This window comes from Neoarius graeffei, chromosome 15 (genome assembly GCF_027579695.1).
Source record: "Neoarius graeffei isolate fNeoGra1 chromosome 15, fNeoGra1.pri, whole genome shotgun sequence".
Classification (NCBI taxonomy): domain Eukaryota; kingdom Metazoa; phylum Chordata; class Actinopteri; order Siluriformes; family Ariidae; genus Neoarius; species Neoarius graeffei.
Window position 1 is genome coordinate 25,181,135 of NC_083583.1, and position 18,448 is coordinate 25,199,582.

Here is an 18,448-nt window from a genome sequence, read left to right on the forward strand (position 1 = left end):
TTGGGGCACCCAAAACGCCGGTGCCGTGTGGACGCCAGGCCGAAACGATAAACAATTTTATCGGATTCACCTGAATCCGTTGCCGTGTGGACAGGGCCTGAGATGTCTCTGTATTCCCTGAATCTTTTCACAATATTATGTACTGTAGATTTTGAAAGACCTAAAACTTTGCATTGAGAAATGTTCTTTTTGAATTGACTAACAATTCTCTCACAAATTTTGGCACAAAGGGGTGAGCCCCAACTCATCATTGCTTGCAAAGACTGACCCTTTGGTGCATGCTCCTTTTATACCCGATAGTGTTACCAATTAAATTGCTTGTTGTGGAATCTTCCAAAATGGAGTTATTTGAATATCCTATGAACTTTTTAGTCTTATGTTGCCTTTGTCCCAACTTTTTTTTTTTTTAGTTTGTTGCAGGCATCAGATTCTAACTTTGTTTATTGCGAAATACAATTAAGCTGTTCAGGAAAACTATTGAACATATTTTCATTGTACTTTTGTCAGTTAAATAAAGATTCACATGAATTAACAAATCAAAGATTTTTGTCTTTAGTGCATTTTGGAAAATATCCCAACTTTTCTGGAAACGGGGTTAATAAGTCTCTGGCATTTCTAAACAGCTTCACCCAAATAGACATGCTTATGTTTTGCTAAAATAGTATATGAAAAAGGTGGCCATAATTATTTCTGGTTAACAATTTTCTGTTTTCGAGATGTAGCCTATGACCAAATGCTAGCTGTATTTTGTGTTGCTTTCACTATAGTTATCATTTAAGAGATTTTTCTTCTTCATCTTTGTGAAGTACAGAGAGGCAGAAGGAGCAGAGACCAATTTGTTGCCTTCTAAGTGAAAAACCCTACCATTTTGGTTATCTCTTATTCCATACCTTATGTTGTACATTTATACTTACATGTTTCGGTTTCCCAGGAGCCAGATGTGAAAGAAGAGTGGAACAGGGAAAGGGAGAATATCTCCCAGCTGCAAGCACAAATCCAGCGACTAGAGCAGGAAAACACAGACTTCCTCGCTGCACTGGAAGATGCAATGGAACAGTACAAACAGCAGGTGAGAGAATTTGTGTACATTCGACCTTCATCAGAGGTAAAAGATACATATTTTGATGTTTTAATGGCCTTATAGCTCAATTGTATGCCTTGGCTTTGGCCTCCCTTTCAGAGTGATAAGCTCCAGGAGCAGCAGGACCTCATAGAAGAGCTGCATTGTCTTCTTGCCCATCCAGGGATGGGGATGCTGCAGCTGACACAGAGACCCCACACTGCACCTATTAACTCATTACAACAAGCAAGCCTTGGCCCAGGCCATTTGACACCTTTCTGCGATGGAGAAGCCGGAGGAATCCCTGCACGACAGGTAGATACTTTCCCCCTTCTTTATGTTAAAAAAACCAGACCGTAATAAGAAATATGGCTTATTTGTCACAGATGGTACAGATGAATTGAGGGTCAACAGCAGGAGTGAAAATATTATTCTATTCAGCCAACTTTTTGAAGCCACAGTTCCAGCAACATATTATATTTTATTTTTTAAAGTCTTTGTTCTTCAAAAAGCATATATTATCTACAAAAAACAACACTTATATAATGCACTTTAGTGTTTGCAACTTTTAAATAAGAAAATGCTGTTAACAGTCTTAACACTAAATCCATCCTACATTGTTAACATTGGTGAGTCAGCTTACGTGCTTAACTGAATTTCATCAATTTAGCTAATATAGTGAGAGAAAACTGAGTAGTTATATTAAGTCTTGATTTTTCGAGTAACACTATACTGCATATACAGTGCCTTACAAAAGTATTCATCCCCCTTGGTGTTTGTCCTGTTTTGTTACATTACAAGCTGGAATTAAAATGGATTTTTGGGGGGTAAGCACCATTTGATTTACACAACATGCCTACCACTTTAAAGGCACACATTGTTTTTTTTTATTGTGACACAAACAATAATTAAGATGAAAAAACAGAAATCTGGAGTATAAGTATTCACCCCCTTTCGTATGAAACCCCTAAATAAGAGCTGATCCAAAAGTTGCATAATGAGTTGATTAAGATCCACTTGTGTGCAAACAATGTGTCATATGATCTGTGACATGATGTCTGTATAAATCAGCCTGTTCTGGAAGGACCCTGACTCTGCAACACCACTAAGCAAGCAACATGAAAACCAAGGAGCACTCCAAACAGGTCAGAGACAAAATTGTGGAGAAATATAGATCAGGGTTGGGTTATAAAAAATATCCCTAACTTTGAATGTCCCAGGGAGCACCATTAAATCCATTATAGCAAAATGAAAAGAACATGGCACCACTACAAACCTGACAAGAGAAGGCCGCCCACAAAACTCACAGACCGGGCAAGGAGGGCATTAATCAGCGATGCAACAAAGACACCAAAGATAACACTGGAGGAGCTGCAAAGATCCACAGCAGAGATGGGAGTATCTGTCCATAGGACCACTTTAAGCTGTACACTCCACAGAGTGGGGCTTTATGGAAGAGTGGCCAGAAAAAAGTAATTGCTGAAGAAAACACGTTTGGAGTTTGCCCAACAGCATGTAACAGACTCCCCAAACACATGAAAGAACATTCTCTGGTCAAATGAGACTAAAACTGAATGTTCTGGCCATCATGGGAAATGCTATGTGTGGCACAAACCCAACACCCTGAGAACACCATTCCTACAGTGAAGCATGATGGTGGCAGCATCATGCTGTGGGGATGTTTTTCATCTGCATTGACAGGAAAGCTGGTCAGGACTGAAGGAAAGATGGATGGCACTAAATTCCGGGCAATTCTGGAGGAAAACCTGTTTGAGTCAGCCAGAGGTTTCAGACTGGGATGAAGGTTCATGGTCCAGCAGGACAATGACCCTCAACATACTGCTAAAGTGACACTGGAGTGGTTTAAAGGGAAACATTTAAATGTCTTGCAATGGCCTAATCAAAGCTCAGACCTCAGTCCAATCCAATTGAGAATCTGTGGCATAACTTGAAGGTTGCTGTACACCAACGCAACCCATCTAACTTGAAGGAGTTGGAGCAGTTTTGCCTTGAGGAATGGGCAAAAATCCCAGTGGCTAGATGTGCTAAGCTAATAGAGACATACCCCAAGAGACTTGCAGCTGTAATTGTAGCAAAAGGTGGCTCTACAAAGTATTGACTTTCAGGGGAGTGAATACCTGTGCACACTCCAGATTTCTGTTTTTTCATCTTAATTATTATTTGTGTCACAATAAAAAAAAACACTGTGCACCGTTAAAGTGGTAGGCATGTTGTGTAAATCAAATGGTGCTAACCCCCCAAAAATCCATTTTAATTCCAGCTTGTAATGCAGCAAAACAGGACAAACACTAAGGGGGATGAATACTTTTGCAAGACACTGTAGGCAGTAATAACTCTAGACTGCCTAGTAACTTTAGACAGAGCATAACTGATGTTAGCACAAGCTAATTAACAGATATTTCATGAAATTGAGTCGTACATGAGTTGTACATGAGCTGATTCGATCCACATTCACTGGCTTTTCAGAAACAGAGCATTTTTATTTTTTGCAAATTTGATAAAAAAAACTTTATGCAAAACATCCAATAAAATCATTTATGCTTAGAATGTAAACAAACCAGCGAAATGACAGTATCAATTTGTTAAAAATCCATCCATCATCTGTAGCCACTTATCCTGTTCTACAGGGTCGCAGGCAAGCTGGAGCCTATCCCAGCTGACTATGGGCGAGAGGCGGGGTACACCCTGGACAAGTCGCCAGGTTATCGCAGGGCATTTGTTAAATTTTATAATAATTTTTGAAAAAGAAAAAAGATACGTTCTTACCATCAAATACTTTTATTTCAGATTTTGTTGCTTTTTTCACATTTTTGGGGTCTCCTTTAGGGTGTTTTTGGCGGTTGGCAAACCAACTTAAAGGTGCTTTACCACCACTGACTGGGCTGGAGTGTGGAACAGGAGATATTGGGTGAAAAAAACTATATTCTTTAAGCTATTTCTGTTTCTTTTAAATACTTGATAATTTTTGGGGTTTTGTTTTTGAATAGTTTTTATTTCATCCTTGGTTGGTTCAGCAACAAGCTCTGCCATTTTGTTTTTCTCTACTCACGGTATATGAGCTGATAGCCTAGTAGTAGAGTAGCCAATCAGAGCACACAATTACTCATATCCAGTGAATGTAGATAGAATAACATCAGTTATGCTCAGACATTTTAAAGCAGTGACATAAAGCATGCATTGGTGCTAATGAAAGAAAATGTGGCATTTTGGTTATATTCACTTGTTTTCATTATGCTTACAAATTCTGTTTAATAGACAATTTATTTAGGGGAGAGCCAGCATGTCCAAGTGGCTCCACATTGCTCTTTATAAAATGTCATTATCATCTATTTGGGTCTCTAATATACTGTGTATCTGTGCAAAAATCATGATGATCAGTGTCTTGTTATATAACCACCATTCAAGCATGGAGGAACATGTTAGCTAGCTAGTGAAGGCAGTGTTGTCAATGCATCTACCTAGCCTCCTAGCTAGATGCTATTAGGCTAGTAGGGAGCTATATAAGGTTATGTTCACATTTAAGCCTCGTTGTTCATTTCCGATTTTTTGCTCAGATCCAATTTGACTATCTTGATGGTTCACATTCATAATTACAAGTTACCTGTATCTAATATATGTTTTTGCATGAGACATCTGCATCACCACCACCAACAAAAAAACATCATATTTATGAGACAATTCATTGTATTGAGCGGCACGGTAGTGTAGTGGTTAGTGCTGTCGCCTCACAGCAAGAAGGTCCTGGGTTCGAGCCCCAGGGCCGGCGAGGGCCTTTCTGTGTGGAGTTTGCATGTTCTCCCCGTGTCCGCGTGGGGGTGCTCCGGTTTCCCCCACAGTCCAAAGACATGCAGGTTAGGTTAACTGGTGACTCTAAATTGACCGTAGGTGTGAATGTGGGTCTGAATGGTTGTCTGTGTCTATGTGTCAGCCCTGTGATGACCTGGCGACTTGTCCAGGGTGTACCCCGCCTTTCGCCCGTAGTCAGCTGGGATAGGCTCCAGCTTGCCTGCGACCCTGTCGAAGGATAAAGCGGCTAGAGATAATGAATGAATGAATTCATTGTATTAAAACTGACATATTGAACACGCGAGTAGCTAATGCATGCGTTGCATTTTGCTCCGGACATTTTGTCAGTTGTACTTTATTGGGTTGAGAAGGTGAAAAAAGCCAAACGGTTAGCTTTTGGTTTTCTCAGCTATTGTAGCTCTCCTCCATTGTTGTTTTACTGCGCTACCAGAGCTGGCTGAAGAAGACAGGGCTCAGCGCATGTGTACAGGCAAAAAGCCACATGAATTTCAATCTGCCCATTCTCATTCATGTCACAAGGCCACGAATCACATCCATCCGTTATCTGTAGCCACTTATCCTGTACAGGGTCACAGGCAAACTGGAGCCTATCCCAGCTAACTATGGGCAAGAGGCGGGGTACACCCTGGACAAGTCGCCAGGTCATCTCAGGGCTGACACATAGAGACAAACAACCATTCACACTCACATTCACACCTACGGTCAATTTAGAGCCACCAATTAGCCTAACCTGCATGTCTTTGGACTGTGGTGGAAACCGGAGCACCCGGAGGAAACCCATGCAGACACGGGGAGAACATGCAAACTCCACACAGAAAGGCCCTTGTCAGCAACTGGGCTCGAACAGTGCTAACCACTACACCATCGTGCCACGAATCAGATATGTATCTGATTTAGGACCACATATGAAAGTGACTCAAATCTGACGTGAAAAAATCAGATTTCTGTGTCCACACAGCCCTGAAAACATTGGAGCTGTGTCACATTAAGGCTTCAGCCTTGTGATGTGAGTGTAGCATAATATGTAGGGACAGGGTAAGGATTCGGTTATTTTGTAGGGAAATTGCTTGTATTAAGCCTAGTCTGTTTACTAGGCTGTTTTAAAAATTTTGTGTGATCATTCTGTGAGGCGGGGCGGCACAGTGGTGTAGTGGTTAGCGCTGTCGGCTCACGGCAAGAAGGTCCGGGTTCGAGCCCCGTGGCTGACGAGGGCCTTTCTGTGCGGAGTTTGCATGTTCTCCCCGTGTCTGCGTGGGTTTCCTCCGGGTGCTCCGGTTTCCCCCACAGTCCAAAGACATGCAGGTTAGGTTAACTGGTGACTCTAAATTGACCGTAGGTGTGAATGTGAGTGTGAATGGTTGTCTGTGTCTATGTGTCAGCCCTGTGATGACCTGGCGACTTGTCCAGGGTGTACCCCGCCTTTCGCCCGTAGTCAGCTGGGATAGGCTCCAGCTTGCCTGCGACCCTGTCGAAGGATAAAGCGGCTAGAGATATTGAGATGAGATCAATTTTGTGAGGCATCAAACCTAAATAGTGACAGTAGTTTGGCACAATGTTAAAAGTGTTGTAGCTATGTGATATTCCTGTATCATTGTATACCATCTTGTCAGAATACCTTCACTGAGTGTGGGAGCCTGTATCAATTATTTGTTGTGAGATGCACTGTGATAATCTTCTCTAAATGTCTGCCTTATAGTGTATTTTGCAGTAAAAATAATGTTCTCTATATTGTATGCTTTCAGACTGGCCTGAGTGTTTCTATCGTCAACCGTTCATTTTCTGAACAGCCCCCGTGGAACAAGGAGTGCGAGTCCTGTGGAGAGGACAGAGAAGGCGAGAACACTTCCAACAGAGGAGTCAAAGACAAACGCAAGTATGGATGGTACTCTTTATCTTGCTACTTCTCTACAAATAAATAGGTTCACTCAGTAGGTGCTTGCTTCTAACTGCAAATCAGGGGTGCAAATGTAACCTTGTGCCTGAAATGAATGCACAATGGAGCATCTGAAAGCCATTCATTTTCAACTGAGCTGAGCTGAGCTTAACTTTTTGGAAACTACTAATGAGAGTGAGGGATAGAGATATATAACTGTGGCCATATTCCACTAGCCAGGGACAACCATGAAAACCGTAACAGCTGGCAGTATCTCAAGCTAGGACCACCCACAAGAAAGTTACATTCAGTCACTTGAGTGAAGTGAGGCGAAAAACTGCCAGTTTGAACACGGTAAAAAGGAGGGAGCAAATTAGCATGAAGAGTGCCCTGAACCAAAATGTAATATGTAGGCAGCATAGTGAAATGTGATTCTAGAGTTGTTATTTAGAGTTGGTGGGTGTGAAAAACACTTGCACACACTCTACTCCAATCTAATGATCGGCTGAATGATTACAAGACATTATTTGCTTTGCCAAATAGTGCAGTCACTAATCTAAATATAGCTTTAATTCTTTGCAAGTAGCTTCATTGTGGATTCTTGGATTCTGTATTCATATGCCTTTTCTACAGATGCATGAATATTACCTGGGCAAAGAAGGATGCGCCATTTCAAGGATCACCCAGAAGAGCTAGGGGAACCCTGTCTCAGGTCCTGGGGCCTGGCCACCCTCCAGGATTACACTACAGCAGACGGACTTGTGAGTTCAGCACTGAAATGGTTTAAGTACAGTCAGCTTCAGAATTATGAGCACCCTTGGCAGAGATGGGTTTAAAAAGATTTGAAAAAAAAAAAAAGGTTTTACAGTTAATTAGCTTAATCTCAGACTGAAAATATGAGAGAAATATTGTCTTTAATTCAGTTAAATGTATTATAAGAAAATGTTTTTAAAAAACTAAAAACCTTATCAGAAATAATTTTAACAAAACTACATATGTCACAATTATTGGCACCCGTAGAAATTCTTATGCAGAAACTCTAACTGGACTATATTTCCATGAATATTTTATTCTTTTAAAGCAGCCATCCATGACCATGTCCATGTTCCACTTGGGTATAAATATGAGGTGATACAGAGGCCACATTTCTCATTAATATGGGAAGATTCTTGAATACAAAAATGAAAAGCTGCTGTCCTTCATAAATCAAGAAGTGAGGATTAAAAATAGCTAAACATCTGGAAATCCACTGTTAAGACAATAATTTGGGCTTCCAGAATTGGAGTATAGTGTCATTGTTTTATCGAATACCTTAACCAATAAAGACAGTGCTTGATTTGTATTCTTTAACATTTCTAATTATAGATATAGCCAGTTGAAAGGGCTGCATTATATCACAAATTTCATGAACTTAGTGAACAAGACAAAACCTTTTGCTCATGAACACAAGTATTGTATTTAATTATATCACATTTAATATTAATCTTGTAGACATTTTATAACAAGTGTTAAAAAAATTGTGTGACATTTTCATCTTCATTAACTGCTTTATCTTTGTCACCCATTCATACACTTATTCACACCCGGGGCAATTTAGCCTTGTGGCGTATTCAAATATTCTTGAATAATTATATGAATATTTATTTGCCTGTACATTGACATGATAGTTAATTACAGCAGTAATGACAGTGAGTGGCATTATAAAAGCACCTTGGAAGTAATTATTACTATGAAACAGCATTGTTATAAATATACTGTATTTATAGCACTGCTATAAATGTAATGTATTTTAGAATTTATAAATGATTTTGCATCCTATGGTGAAATGATATCTGAGTGGTCCATTTTTTTCACAGAACAGTTCCATTCATAACTGCAGCATGCTCTGTGTATATCCTTGTATCAGTACTATACTTCCCTAAATGAGCAACCGCAGCATTTCTTTAAAGTTGTTTTATTTCCCCCAAAATGCTTAGGTGACTAAAATAAATGAATGATGCCAAAATCTGTTTAGCCTAGTTTGAATTTGTGCAATGCATCTACCTTTCATTTGTTAGTGAAATATGAAGTTTCAATCTTCGATAGATGAGCATATGCAGTTAGGACCCCGTGTACACTTAGTTTGACTTTGTTTTGTGTGAATAGCGAACAGCAGTGTAGGTGAAAGCTCAGTGCTGGAGAGTCTAAGAGGCTGCATGTGGGAGATGGGCTCAGAGAAAGGGTTGCTCTTGGCCCAGCAGAAGATCAGAGAGCTCTCTGTCACCATCCGGATGAAGGAGGATCTCATCAAGGAGTTGGTCAAAACAGGTAACTATGGTCATACAGATGCATGTGTGATTTTCAATTTTAGAAAACTCTAAAGCAGTCCCAGTCATGAGAGACTCTTGCATGAATATACATGGTGTCCCAGAGCAGAACCAAAACCCTGGAATGAAGTAAAAGATTTATATAAGACAAAGCAATGAAATATACAATTTCTGTGGCAGAGTAAATATTTAAGCACAGTTGAATGACAAATATAATGATTTTCTTTCTGCTCTGCTGTCTAAGTGTAAACACTCATTTGTCATATTAGATTGTTGAACCAGTATGTCTCTACACATTGCCCATGATGGGATCCTAATGGTGTTTTCTCAGGTAAAGATGCCCAAGCCATGAACAAGCAGTACAGCCGAAAGGTAGCTGAGCTGGAGCAGGAGGCTGAGCAGGCACGAGCCGAGCTCACCGAGGCCCACAAACAACTGCAGGAGCTGGAGGTGCAGGGCAGTCGTGACGCCGCTGACCGCTCTAAAGCTCAGGAGTGCAGGAGAAAGATCGCCGCTGCACAAAGCAAAGTGCAGGTCAGGCTGTTAAATGTGTTTTTCTGAAGTAAAACTAGCATGCTGTGTTACTGAATGTTTGTTAAACAGGAATTCCAGTATAAAATGGCTTTTAATTACATTTGTTATGTTAAAATCTATTAATCCTAATTTATAGATTTCTTTCCAAACGAGCTTCTAATACCTTCAATAAGCATTACTTGGTCATTAAAATAGTATAACGCAGTGCTGTTGAAATTTTGATAGTGATTAGTCAGAAGGTATGAGGGAACTGTTTATAGCTGCAGTAACCTAAATGATAACTAGCTTGTTATGTGGATGTTGCTCAACATAATGTTACTGTAAGCAGGTAGAAAGTACAATGTTTTGTTTTTTTTATTAATACAAAATTGTAATCATTGGAAAATGGCTGTGGTGTAAGAAGAATAAAACACAGGGCATGCTGTTATAGGAAAACCAATTGCTTATGTTGATTATTTTCCTCTAATAGCACACCCCATCTATTTTTTATTCCTTGCTTATCAAGTTGGTCAGGTGAAGTAGTGTTTCTCTTTCAGGTCATTGCCTGATTTTATGGAATCAGTGACTACGTTTACATGCACGTCCAAATCGAGCTGCTGTTGGTAATCGAGCAAAGGGTCCCAGCAGGGGTGCCAGAGAAATCCAATCCTACATGCACAAGTGAAATCGGGCTATTGTGCAAGGTGCATTGTGCACCCGAGCCACACGTGGCGCTACACGCCCCATCGTGTTGGTACACTTCCGGTTGTCGTCATGAAGAAGAGCTATAGTGTTGCCAGATACTGCTGACGTTTTCCAGCCCAAAACATGTTCAAATCCGCTAAAATGCACTTAAAACCCCCAATCTGGCAACACTAGCAGTTCCATGTTCAAGCTGTTAGGCTTGCTCTAACAGACTATGGCTACAAACTGTCCGGCGCAGACCACTGTTTTGTAAGACAACTTATTTTGCACAATAATATTTTTCTAAAGTCCATTTTTTGCTTACAAAAAAATTTTTTTTTTTTGCTTACAATTTAACTTATGTCTTAATAAACACACAAAAAGTTCAATTGTTTTGTTTTTATTGACATTCTTCAGATGTTGGACATATATATATATATATATATATATATATATATATACACACACACACACACACACACACACACACACACACAAATACAATGACTTATGTACACAATTCACAGCTATGCAACAGCTGTACAGATGTATTTGGTGATACAGTAAGTGAGCTAAATTTTAACAGTGCAAACAATGCCACAAAAAGAAAAGATTCATGCCGTTGTCATGATTCGTTGTCATGCCGACCGAGGCTGTTGTGTTTCCCGCTTGTGGTCTCGTCACTCGTCACTTCCGGAAGTAGCTCGACAACTAGCTCGATAGGGTATACATGCACAAAGTAGCTCGGCAGAAATCGCATAAACTAGGTCGTGTAGCTCGATTCCGAGAAATCAAGTTCGGTTCAATTTCAGCCGAATTAAGGTGTATACATGGCATTTTGAACTTCGATTTCAGTCGAGCAACGGCAGAAATTCGATTCTCTCTATGTGCATGTAAACGTAGTGAGTGTTTCAGGTGAGGACATGGGAAGTCGGGGGTGTAAACACTACAAACTTGATTCCTTTAACTGCAGCTGTGGGAAAAAAAAGAGAGAAAAATAATAATGATATATCGATAGATAAACAAAGAAAGAAATAAGCAAACTTTAAACTTGAGTCTTTTGAGTTTGTATGTCAGAGATAGCGTTCCTCTTATGCCACAACAATTTGCTAATGATTACAATTCTGCATTTTTTAATGAACAGCACATCACACATTTTATCTGTTTGATGTTATGGAACAGCGAAAAACCTCAAGTCTTCAGGACTGAGGAGTTTGCGCCTTCTGCTTTCTCAGTAATATGGCAAACTGCATTTATTTTTGTCTCATTAACTTCAAGATAAGTTAATGAAAACAAAAGCAGATTGTGGTGAGACAATGACTGTATATAGCTACTGTAATGAACAATTACATGAGCTAGTCTCCATGGAGGGAAACTTACTGACCATTACAAAGCACCTATATTCAAGACTTCACCCTGTCAGTGATTATACTCTTGTCACTGTTAAACCACACATTTTATATGCTTGTACTAGGATTGATTATGTGTATGAGCTGTTACTATAGAAAAGATAACATATTAGAACAAGGGCATTAATAAATGTGTCATTTTTGTTACTGCCATAACTGCAGTACTGTCAGAGCTGTGATGTTATCGAAAATCGTTGGATGAAATTAATGAGAATTCTTTCATATATATCATTACAATCAAGACACATTTCTCTGTTAAAAGAATAACAGATTGAATGAATTTATTAGAATCGTTTGGGTGTGGCGTCATAGCAAACGGCACGTTTTCAGCTTCCAGGACCCCCAATGTAGAACAGCTTCCTGCATTCCTATTTTTTAATAGATTAACTTGTATCTTGAAAGGGAACTACATTTTTAAAGTAGACTGACCACTGAAATTAATGTTTCAAATAATAAATGTTTCTGTTAGAGTGTGCTGGCCTTTTTTTGCATGAGGCTACAGACAAAATAGCAGAATCATTCTCATCTTGTTTGAAGCTGTGTTGCATTTTACAGCAGATGTATCTATCTATCTATCTATCTATCTATTTATTTATTTATTTTTGGCGAGTGTCCCTTTCAGCACATGCTTGATTTGTTTGATGAAATCATACTGTCATTTTATCCCTGACTCTTAATTTGTGGGCTTTGTCATCCATGTAATCTATTTACCAACATAACCAAAGATCACATGGTTTTTGTTTTGGCAATTACATTTGAACGGAGCAGTGGCTCTATGCTTTTTACTGTAGGGTTGAAGAGTTGATTTCCCAGTGGAGCATTAAGATATTGGGACAAAGTGTTTTAGGCCTGCAGCTATAACTTAAACATCCTTTCACCATTTTTCTTCTAGAGATTGTCCTCAGGCACTTGAGGAGTGTAATTCAAAATCACAAGACCTTACAATGCCTCCAGGAACACTAATGTCACATGGAAAAATAAATCATTGCAATGCATGCTAATTACTTTGGATAAAATATCCCTACTATTACTAGAATCCATTTATCTGCATATGTCAATAAGTTGTCGATATGTGATTACTCTCCAGTGCAGACGTGTTAGAGTCAGGGGATCCCAGTGCTACAAATATCTAATTTTCTTGTTTATTTTAACTATTTTAACACACCCAATAAGGCCTTCATGGATGTAATCTGGTGGTCTGGAACCCGAGTTTGACAGCCCAGCTGTAGTTTACATGACCAGCACTTTGTTTATCCATTCAGCTGATATCAGTAAAATTAAGGTAGAAAATAGGTGCATTTACCATGACAGGAAAGCTGCACTTAAGTGCAACTGAGCCAAATGTCAAGGCTATTTATTAGAATGTACTAAACAGACTAGTCATCAGTGTAATACAAGGTCATAGTAGGACTGGGTAATTAATTGGAGTTTATTTTCAATTACGATTTTGGCTTTAAACAATTATAAAAACAAGATAATTGAGATAAAACAATTATTCAATTCTGTAAATGATTATATAAATGTTTCACAATGACGCGCTTGTTTTGTCATGTTGTAAATCTAGTGCATCCTTTTTTCCTTTCCAGTGGTGCACTTTCGCCCCTCCCTAAAAGCCCGCTGTGACATGCTTATTTCAATTTGAGCCAGGTGCAGGATAACGCAAAGAGCTCCTCACCTTCAGTGGTACTTTTGAAACGTTTTTGTTTTACATACAGTAGTTCATTGTTTTTATAATACACTTGATAGTTAATGGTTCTCTAAAAATGTCATTTTTTGTGATGCATTAATTCCATGCGAATAAAGCAGCCTTTATTATTTACAGTGGTGCTTGAAAGTTTGTGAACCCTTTATAATTTTCTCTATTTCTGCATAAATATGACCTAAAACATCATCAGATTTTCACACAAATCCTAAAAGTAGAGAAAGAGAACCCAATTAAACAAATGAGACAAAAATATTATGCTTGGTCATTTATTCATTGAGGAAAATGATCCAATATTACATATCTGTGAGTGGCAAAAGTATGTGAACCTCTAGGATGAACCAGTGATTTCAAGGTGAAAATAGAGTCAGGTGTTTTCAATCAATGGGATGACAATCAGGTGTGAGTGGGCACCCAATTTTATTTAAAGAACAGGGATCTATCAAAGTCTGATCTTCACAACACGTGTTTGTGGAAGTGTATCATGGGATGAACAAAGGAGATTTCTGAGGACCTCAGAAAAAGTGTTGTTGATGCTCATCAGGCTGGAAAAGATGACAAAACCATCTCTAAAGAGTTTGGACTCCACCAATCCACAGTCAGACAGATTGTGTACAAATGGAGGAAATTCAAGACCATTGTTACCCTCCCCAGGAGTGGTCGACGAACAAAGATCACTCCAAGAGCAAGGTGTGTAATAGTCGGTGAGGTCATAAAGGACCCCAGGGCAACTTCCAAGCAACTGAAGGCCTCTCTCACATTGGCTAATGTTAATGTTCATAAGTCCACCATCAGGAGAATACTGAACAACAATGGTGTGCATGGCAGGGTTGCAAGGAGAAAGCCACTACTCTCCAAAAAGAACATTGCTGCTTGTCTGCAGTTTGTTAAAGATCACGTGGATAAGCCAGCAGGCTACTGAAAAAATGTTTTGTGGACGGATGAGACCAAAATAGAACTTTTTGGTTTAAATGAGAAGCGTTATGTTTGGATAAAGGAAAACACTGCATTCCAGCATAAGAACCTTACCCCATCTGTGAAACATGGTGGTGGTAGTATCATGGTTTGGGGTTGTTTTGTTGCATCTGGGTCAGGACGGCTTGCCATCATTGATGGAACAATAAATTCTGAAATATACCAGTGAATTCGAAAGGAAAATGTCAGGACATCTGTCCATGAACTGAATCTCAAGAGAAGGTGGGTCATGCAGCAAGACAACGACCCTAAGCACACAAGTTGTTCTACCAAAGAATGGTTAAAGAAGAATAAAGTTAATGTTCTGGAATGGCCAAGTCAAAGTCCTGACCTTAATCCAGTCGAAATACTGTGGAAGGACCTGAAGCGAGCAGTTCATCACCACCAGCATCCCAGAGTTGAAGCTGTTCTGTACGGAGGAATGGGCTAAAATTCCTCCAAGCCAGTGTGCAGGACTGATCAACAGTTATCGGAAACGTTTAATTGCAGTTATTGCTGCACAAGGGGGGTCACACCAGATACTGAAAGCAAAGGTTCACATACTTTTGCCACTCACAGATATGTAATATTGCATCATTTTCCTCAATATATAAATGACCAAGTATAATATTTTGTCTCATTTGTTTAACTGGGTTTTCTTTATCTACTTGTAGGACTTGTGTGAAAATCTGATGATGGTTTAGGTCATATTTATGCAGAAATTTAGAAAATTCTAAAGGGTTCACAAACTTTCAAGCACCACTGTACGTATTCAACGTTAATATTTTTAAGTGTCCCACACCGTCCGTAAAACACCTAATGTCCCACACTGTCTGCCATGGACATTCAATCCCTTCTACCTACTATAGAATCATCTCCCTACCAGAAAGTCCTTGATTAGGTTGTAGTGCTACAGGATCACTGCAGCCTTGATGAAATATTTCACTTCTCTAGACAAGTGGTTAAATTCCACAGGTAGTGTACTTATAAACCTGCTTAGAAAAAAGGAGTTGTTTTTTTTTAACATTTTTCAGCCCACGGTGTTAAAGAAGCTATCAACTAAACACTGATCAAATGATTTTCTAGATCCTAAACAAGCTAAAATCCTCTGCTTGAACAAGAAAATGCACAGGCATTATTCTGATATGTCAAATTTGAAGCCATTTTATATATAGTTGTAGAGTTTATTATCTGCAACATCTGACATGGACTGAATTGCAGACCGGACAGACAATGTGTTCATTTTGTGACATTTGTATAAAGTAAGCTTTTACACTCAGCTGGAGCTTATATACTTCATTGGAGCCTTATCAGTCCAAACATGTCTGCAGATTGCAGTTAAATATCATTTCTGCTGTTAGCATATGCTGTTCCATCCACTGGCATATGCTGGGGTTTGTGGTAAGATCCTGTTTTGCCTCTCAGCCTGCCAGGATTTTTTTTTTTTTAGCAATGTTGGCACCTCTGGTTTTTGTCTATAATGGTAACAGAGAATGTCTGTGCCTCAAAGCCTGTGACACTGTTTCATGCCTTTTCTTAAATGGCTGTTAAGTGTGATTTAAGATTTTCTGGCCAAAGAATATCCACATAGTCGTATTTCTCAAAACATTCCCTAAGTCTGTGTGAATTTTTGCACCACTGACAGCTTTAATTTTCCATAGATGCTCTGAGTGTGATATCTTTGTTTCGCATGTTTGCAGGTGCTGAAGCAGAAGCAGCGGGACACTGCGCAGCTGGCCTCTCTGTCAGTGCAGAGTGAGCGGCGTGTGCAGGAGCTAGAGAGGAGTGTGCAAAGCTTGCGGCAACAGCAAGACCAGCTCCAGCGGCGCCTTCGGGAGGAGTGCCAACAAAAGAGAAGGCTGGAGAATGAGATGCAACGAGGCAAACATCGTGTAAAGGTGAGCACATTAGCCAGGGGCTTTTCAGCCTTAGGAGCTTACTCATATCACCTGTATTTTTATGATCAGTCTGATCAATCATCCAACAGCTCATTCTGAGATTGTTTGGGTAGTTAATTTGGCATCAGTGCCCCTGCTTCACACATCAAGTGATGGCTGATACATGTGAAATACCACCAGATTTTACAGCCAGTTTACACTTATAAAAAATAGGGTTGTATAGTGTATGCCTGGAATATAATGATCCTAAAAGGTTGTATCAGAAGTGTGGAGATTTTGTGATTTACTGTGTATGCTACCTGTCTGTTTTTAGGAGCTGGAGATAAAAAACGAGCAGCAGCAGAAGATTCTGCGGATTAAGACAGAAGAAATTGCTGCCTTCCAAAGGCAAAGAAGGAGCGGCAGTAACGGCTCAGTCGTCTCACTAGAGGAACAACAGGTGAAGACCTGGAGAAGCCTAACCACAGCGTTATCAAAATAGAAATGAAACTCTACCTTAAGCTTGTGTAGTTCTTACGTGGTTTTGTTTCATAATAGGCAGACTTGATGTTACTGTCTCATGGCTTGTTTCAGCATGTTTTAAGTTTACACTCTCTGCTCTTACTCACTCTTGGACTGGTATTTGAACTTGTGTTTTGATAACAGTGTTATTCCTGTCTGCAGTAAACATGCTTCGTCATGTCTCAAAGTTTTTGAGCTTCCCTAAGAGTAACAGCATTTTAGATAAAGAAAAAAATGTAGCAGAGTTCAGTTTGTTGCAGTCTTTTTGTGTTGATCTTCTGAGCAGAAGATAGAAGAACAGAAGCGATGGCTAGATGAAGAGATGGAGAAAGTTCTGGGACAGAGGAGGGGTCTTGAAGACCTGGAGGGAGAGTTGACCAAAAGAGAAGAGATCCTGGCCAAGAAGGAGGCATTGCTCTTAGAGCGTAGCGGCCTGGAGACCAAACGACTCCGGTCCAGCCAGGTATGTCTGACCTTGTTCATCCAACGCCTGTATGATTTGATACAAAATACGTGTAAACTCCACACATATGGCCCTGACAAAGTTCTTGCTCTCATAAAAAAGCAATCTGACTGATCAAGTGTTGAACCCAGTGAAAACCCTACAGCAAAATTACAGCCTTAAATACACATACTGTTCATTATACTGTGTGCGTGTGTGTGTGTGTGTGTGTGTGTGTGTGTGCGCACGCGTGTACATGCATGTATATAGGCTGGTCAAAATAACTGAAACATAATTTAAGCTACAGTGGTGCTTGAAAGTTTGTGAACCCTTTAGAATTTTCTATATTTCTGCATAAATGTGACCGAAAACATCATCACATTTTCACACAAGTCCTAAAAGTAGATAAAGAGAACCAAGTTAAACAAATGAGACAAAAATATTTTACTTGGTCATTTATTTATTGAGGAAAATGATCCAATAGTACATATCTTGAGTGGCAAAAGTATGTGAACCTTTGCTTTCAGTATCTGGTGTGACCCCCTTGTGCAGCAATAACTGCAACTAAACGTTTCCGGTAACTGTTGATCAGTCCTGCACACCGGCTTGGAAGAATTTTAGCCCATTCCTCCGTACAGAACAGCTTCGACTCTGGAATGTTGGTGGGTTTCCTCACATGAACTGCTCGCTTCAGGTCCTTCCACAACATTTCGATTGGATTAAGGTCAGGACTTTGACTTGGCCATTCCAAAACATTAACTTTATTCTTCTTTGAATAAGAAGACTTTGATAGATCCCTGTTCTTTAAATAAAACAGGGTGCCCACTCACACCTGATTGTCATCCCATTGATGGAAAACACCTGGCTAATTTCACCTTCAAATTAACTGTTAATCTTAGAGGTTCACATACTTTTGCCACTCACAGATATGTAATATTGGATCATTTTCCTCAATAAATAAATGACCAAGTATAATATTTTTGTCTCATTTGTTTAACTGGGTTCTCTTTATCTACGTTTAGGACTTTGTGAAAATCTGATGATTTTTTAGGTCATATTTATGCAGAAATATACAAAATTGTAAAGGGTTCACAAACTTTCAAGCACCACTGTATAAACTCTGGTTGACTTTTCCAGAAAGAAAATAAAACAAGATCAAACACAGGATTCAGAATACTTTAATGACTCTTGCTCTCTGCCACAAACGAATATCTCAGTTTCCTAATTAAAGGCTACCTATCCGTGCTCTTGTGACACAGAATCCAGGGTGTGCACAAT

General features: G+C 39.5%; 1 protein-coding gene across 2 annotated transcripts in view; it reads left to right on the forward strand.

Moving 5' to 3' along the window:
• Positions 1-18,448, forward strand: part of kif7 (kinesin family member 7) — a 208,171-nt gene that overhangs the window by 179,518 nt on the left and 10,205 nt on the right. For both annotated transcript variants that reach the window (XM_060941068.1, XM_060941067.1), the window contains exons 6-14: positions 932-1,069; positions 1,181-1,375; positions 6,631-6,761; positions 7,395-7,522; positions 8,907-9,068; positions 9,399-9,601; positions 16,030-16,227; positions 16,541-16,666; positions 17,015-17,191. In XM_060941068.1, the coding sequence (XP_060797051.1) occupies positions 932-1,069; positions 1,181-1,375; positions 6,631-6,761; positions 7,395-7,522; positions 8,907-9,068; positions 9,399-9,601; positions 16,030-16,227; positions 16,541-16,666; positions 17,015-17,191 (1,458 nt within the window). The remainder of the gene's footprint in view (positions 1-931; positions 1,070-1,180; positions 1,376-6,630; positions 6,762-7,394; positions 7,523-8,906; positions 9,069-9,398; positions 9,602-16,029; positions 16,228-16,540; positions 16,667-17,014; positions 17,192-18,448) is intronic.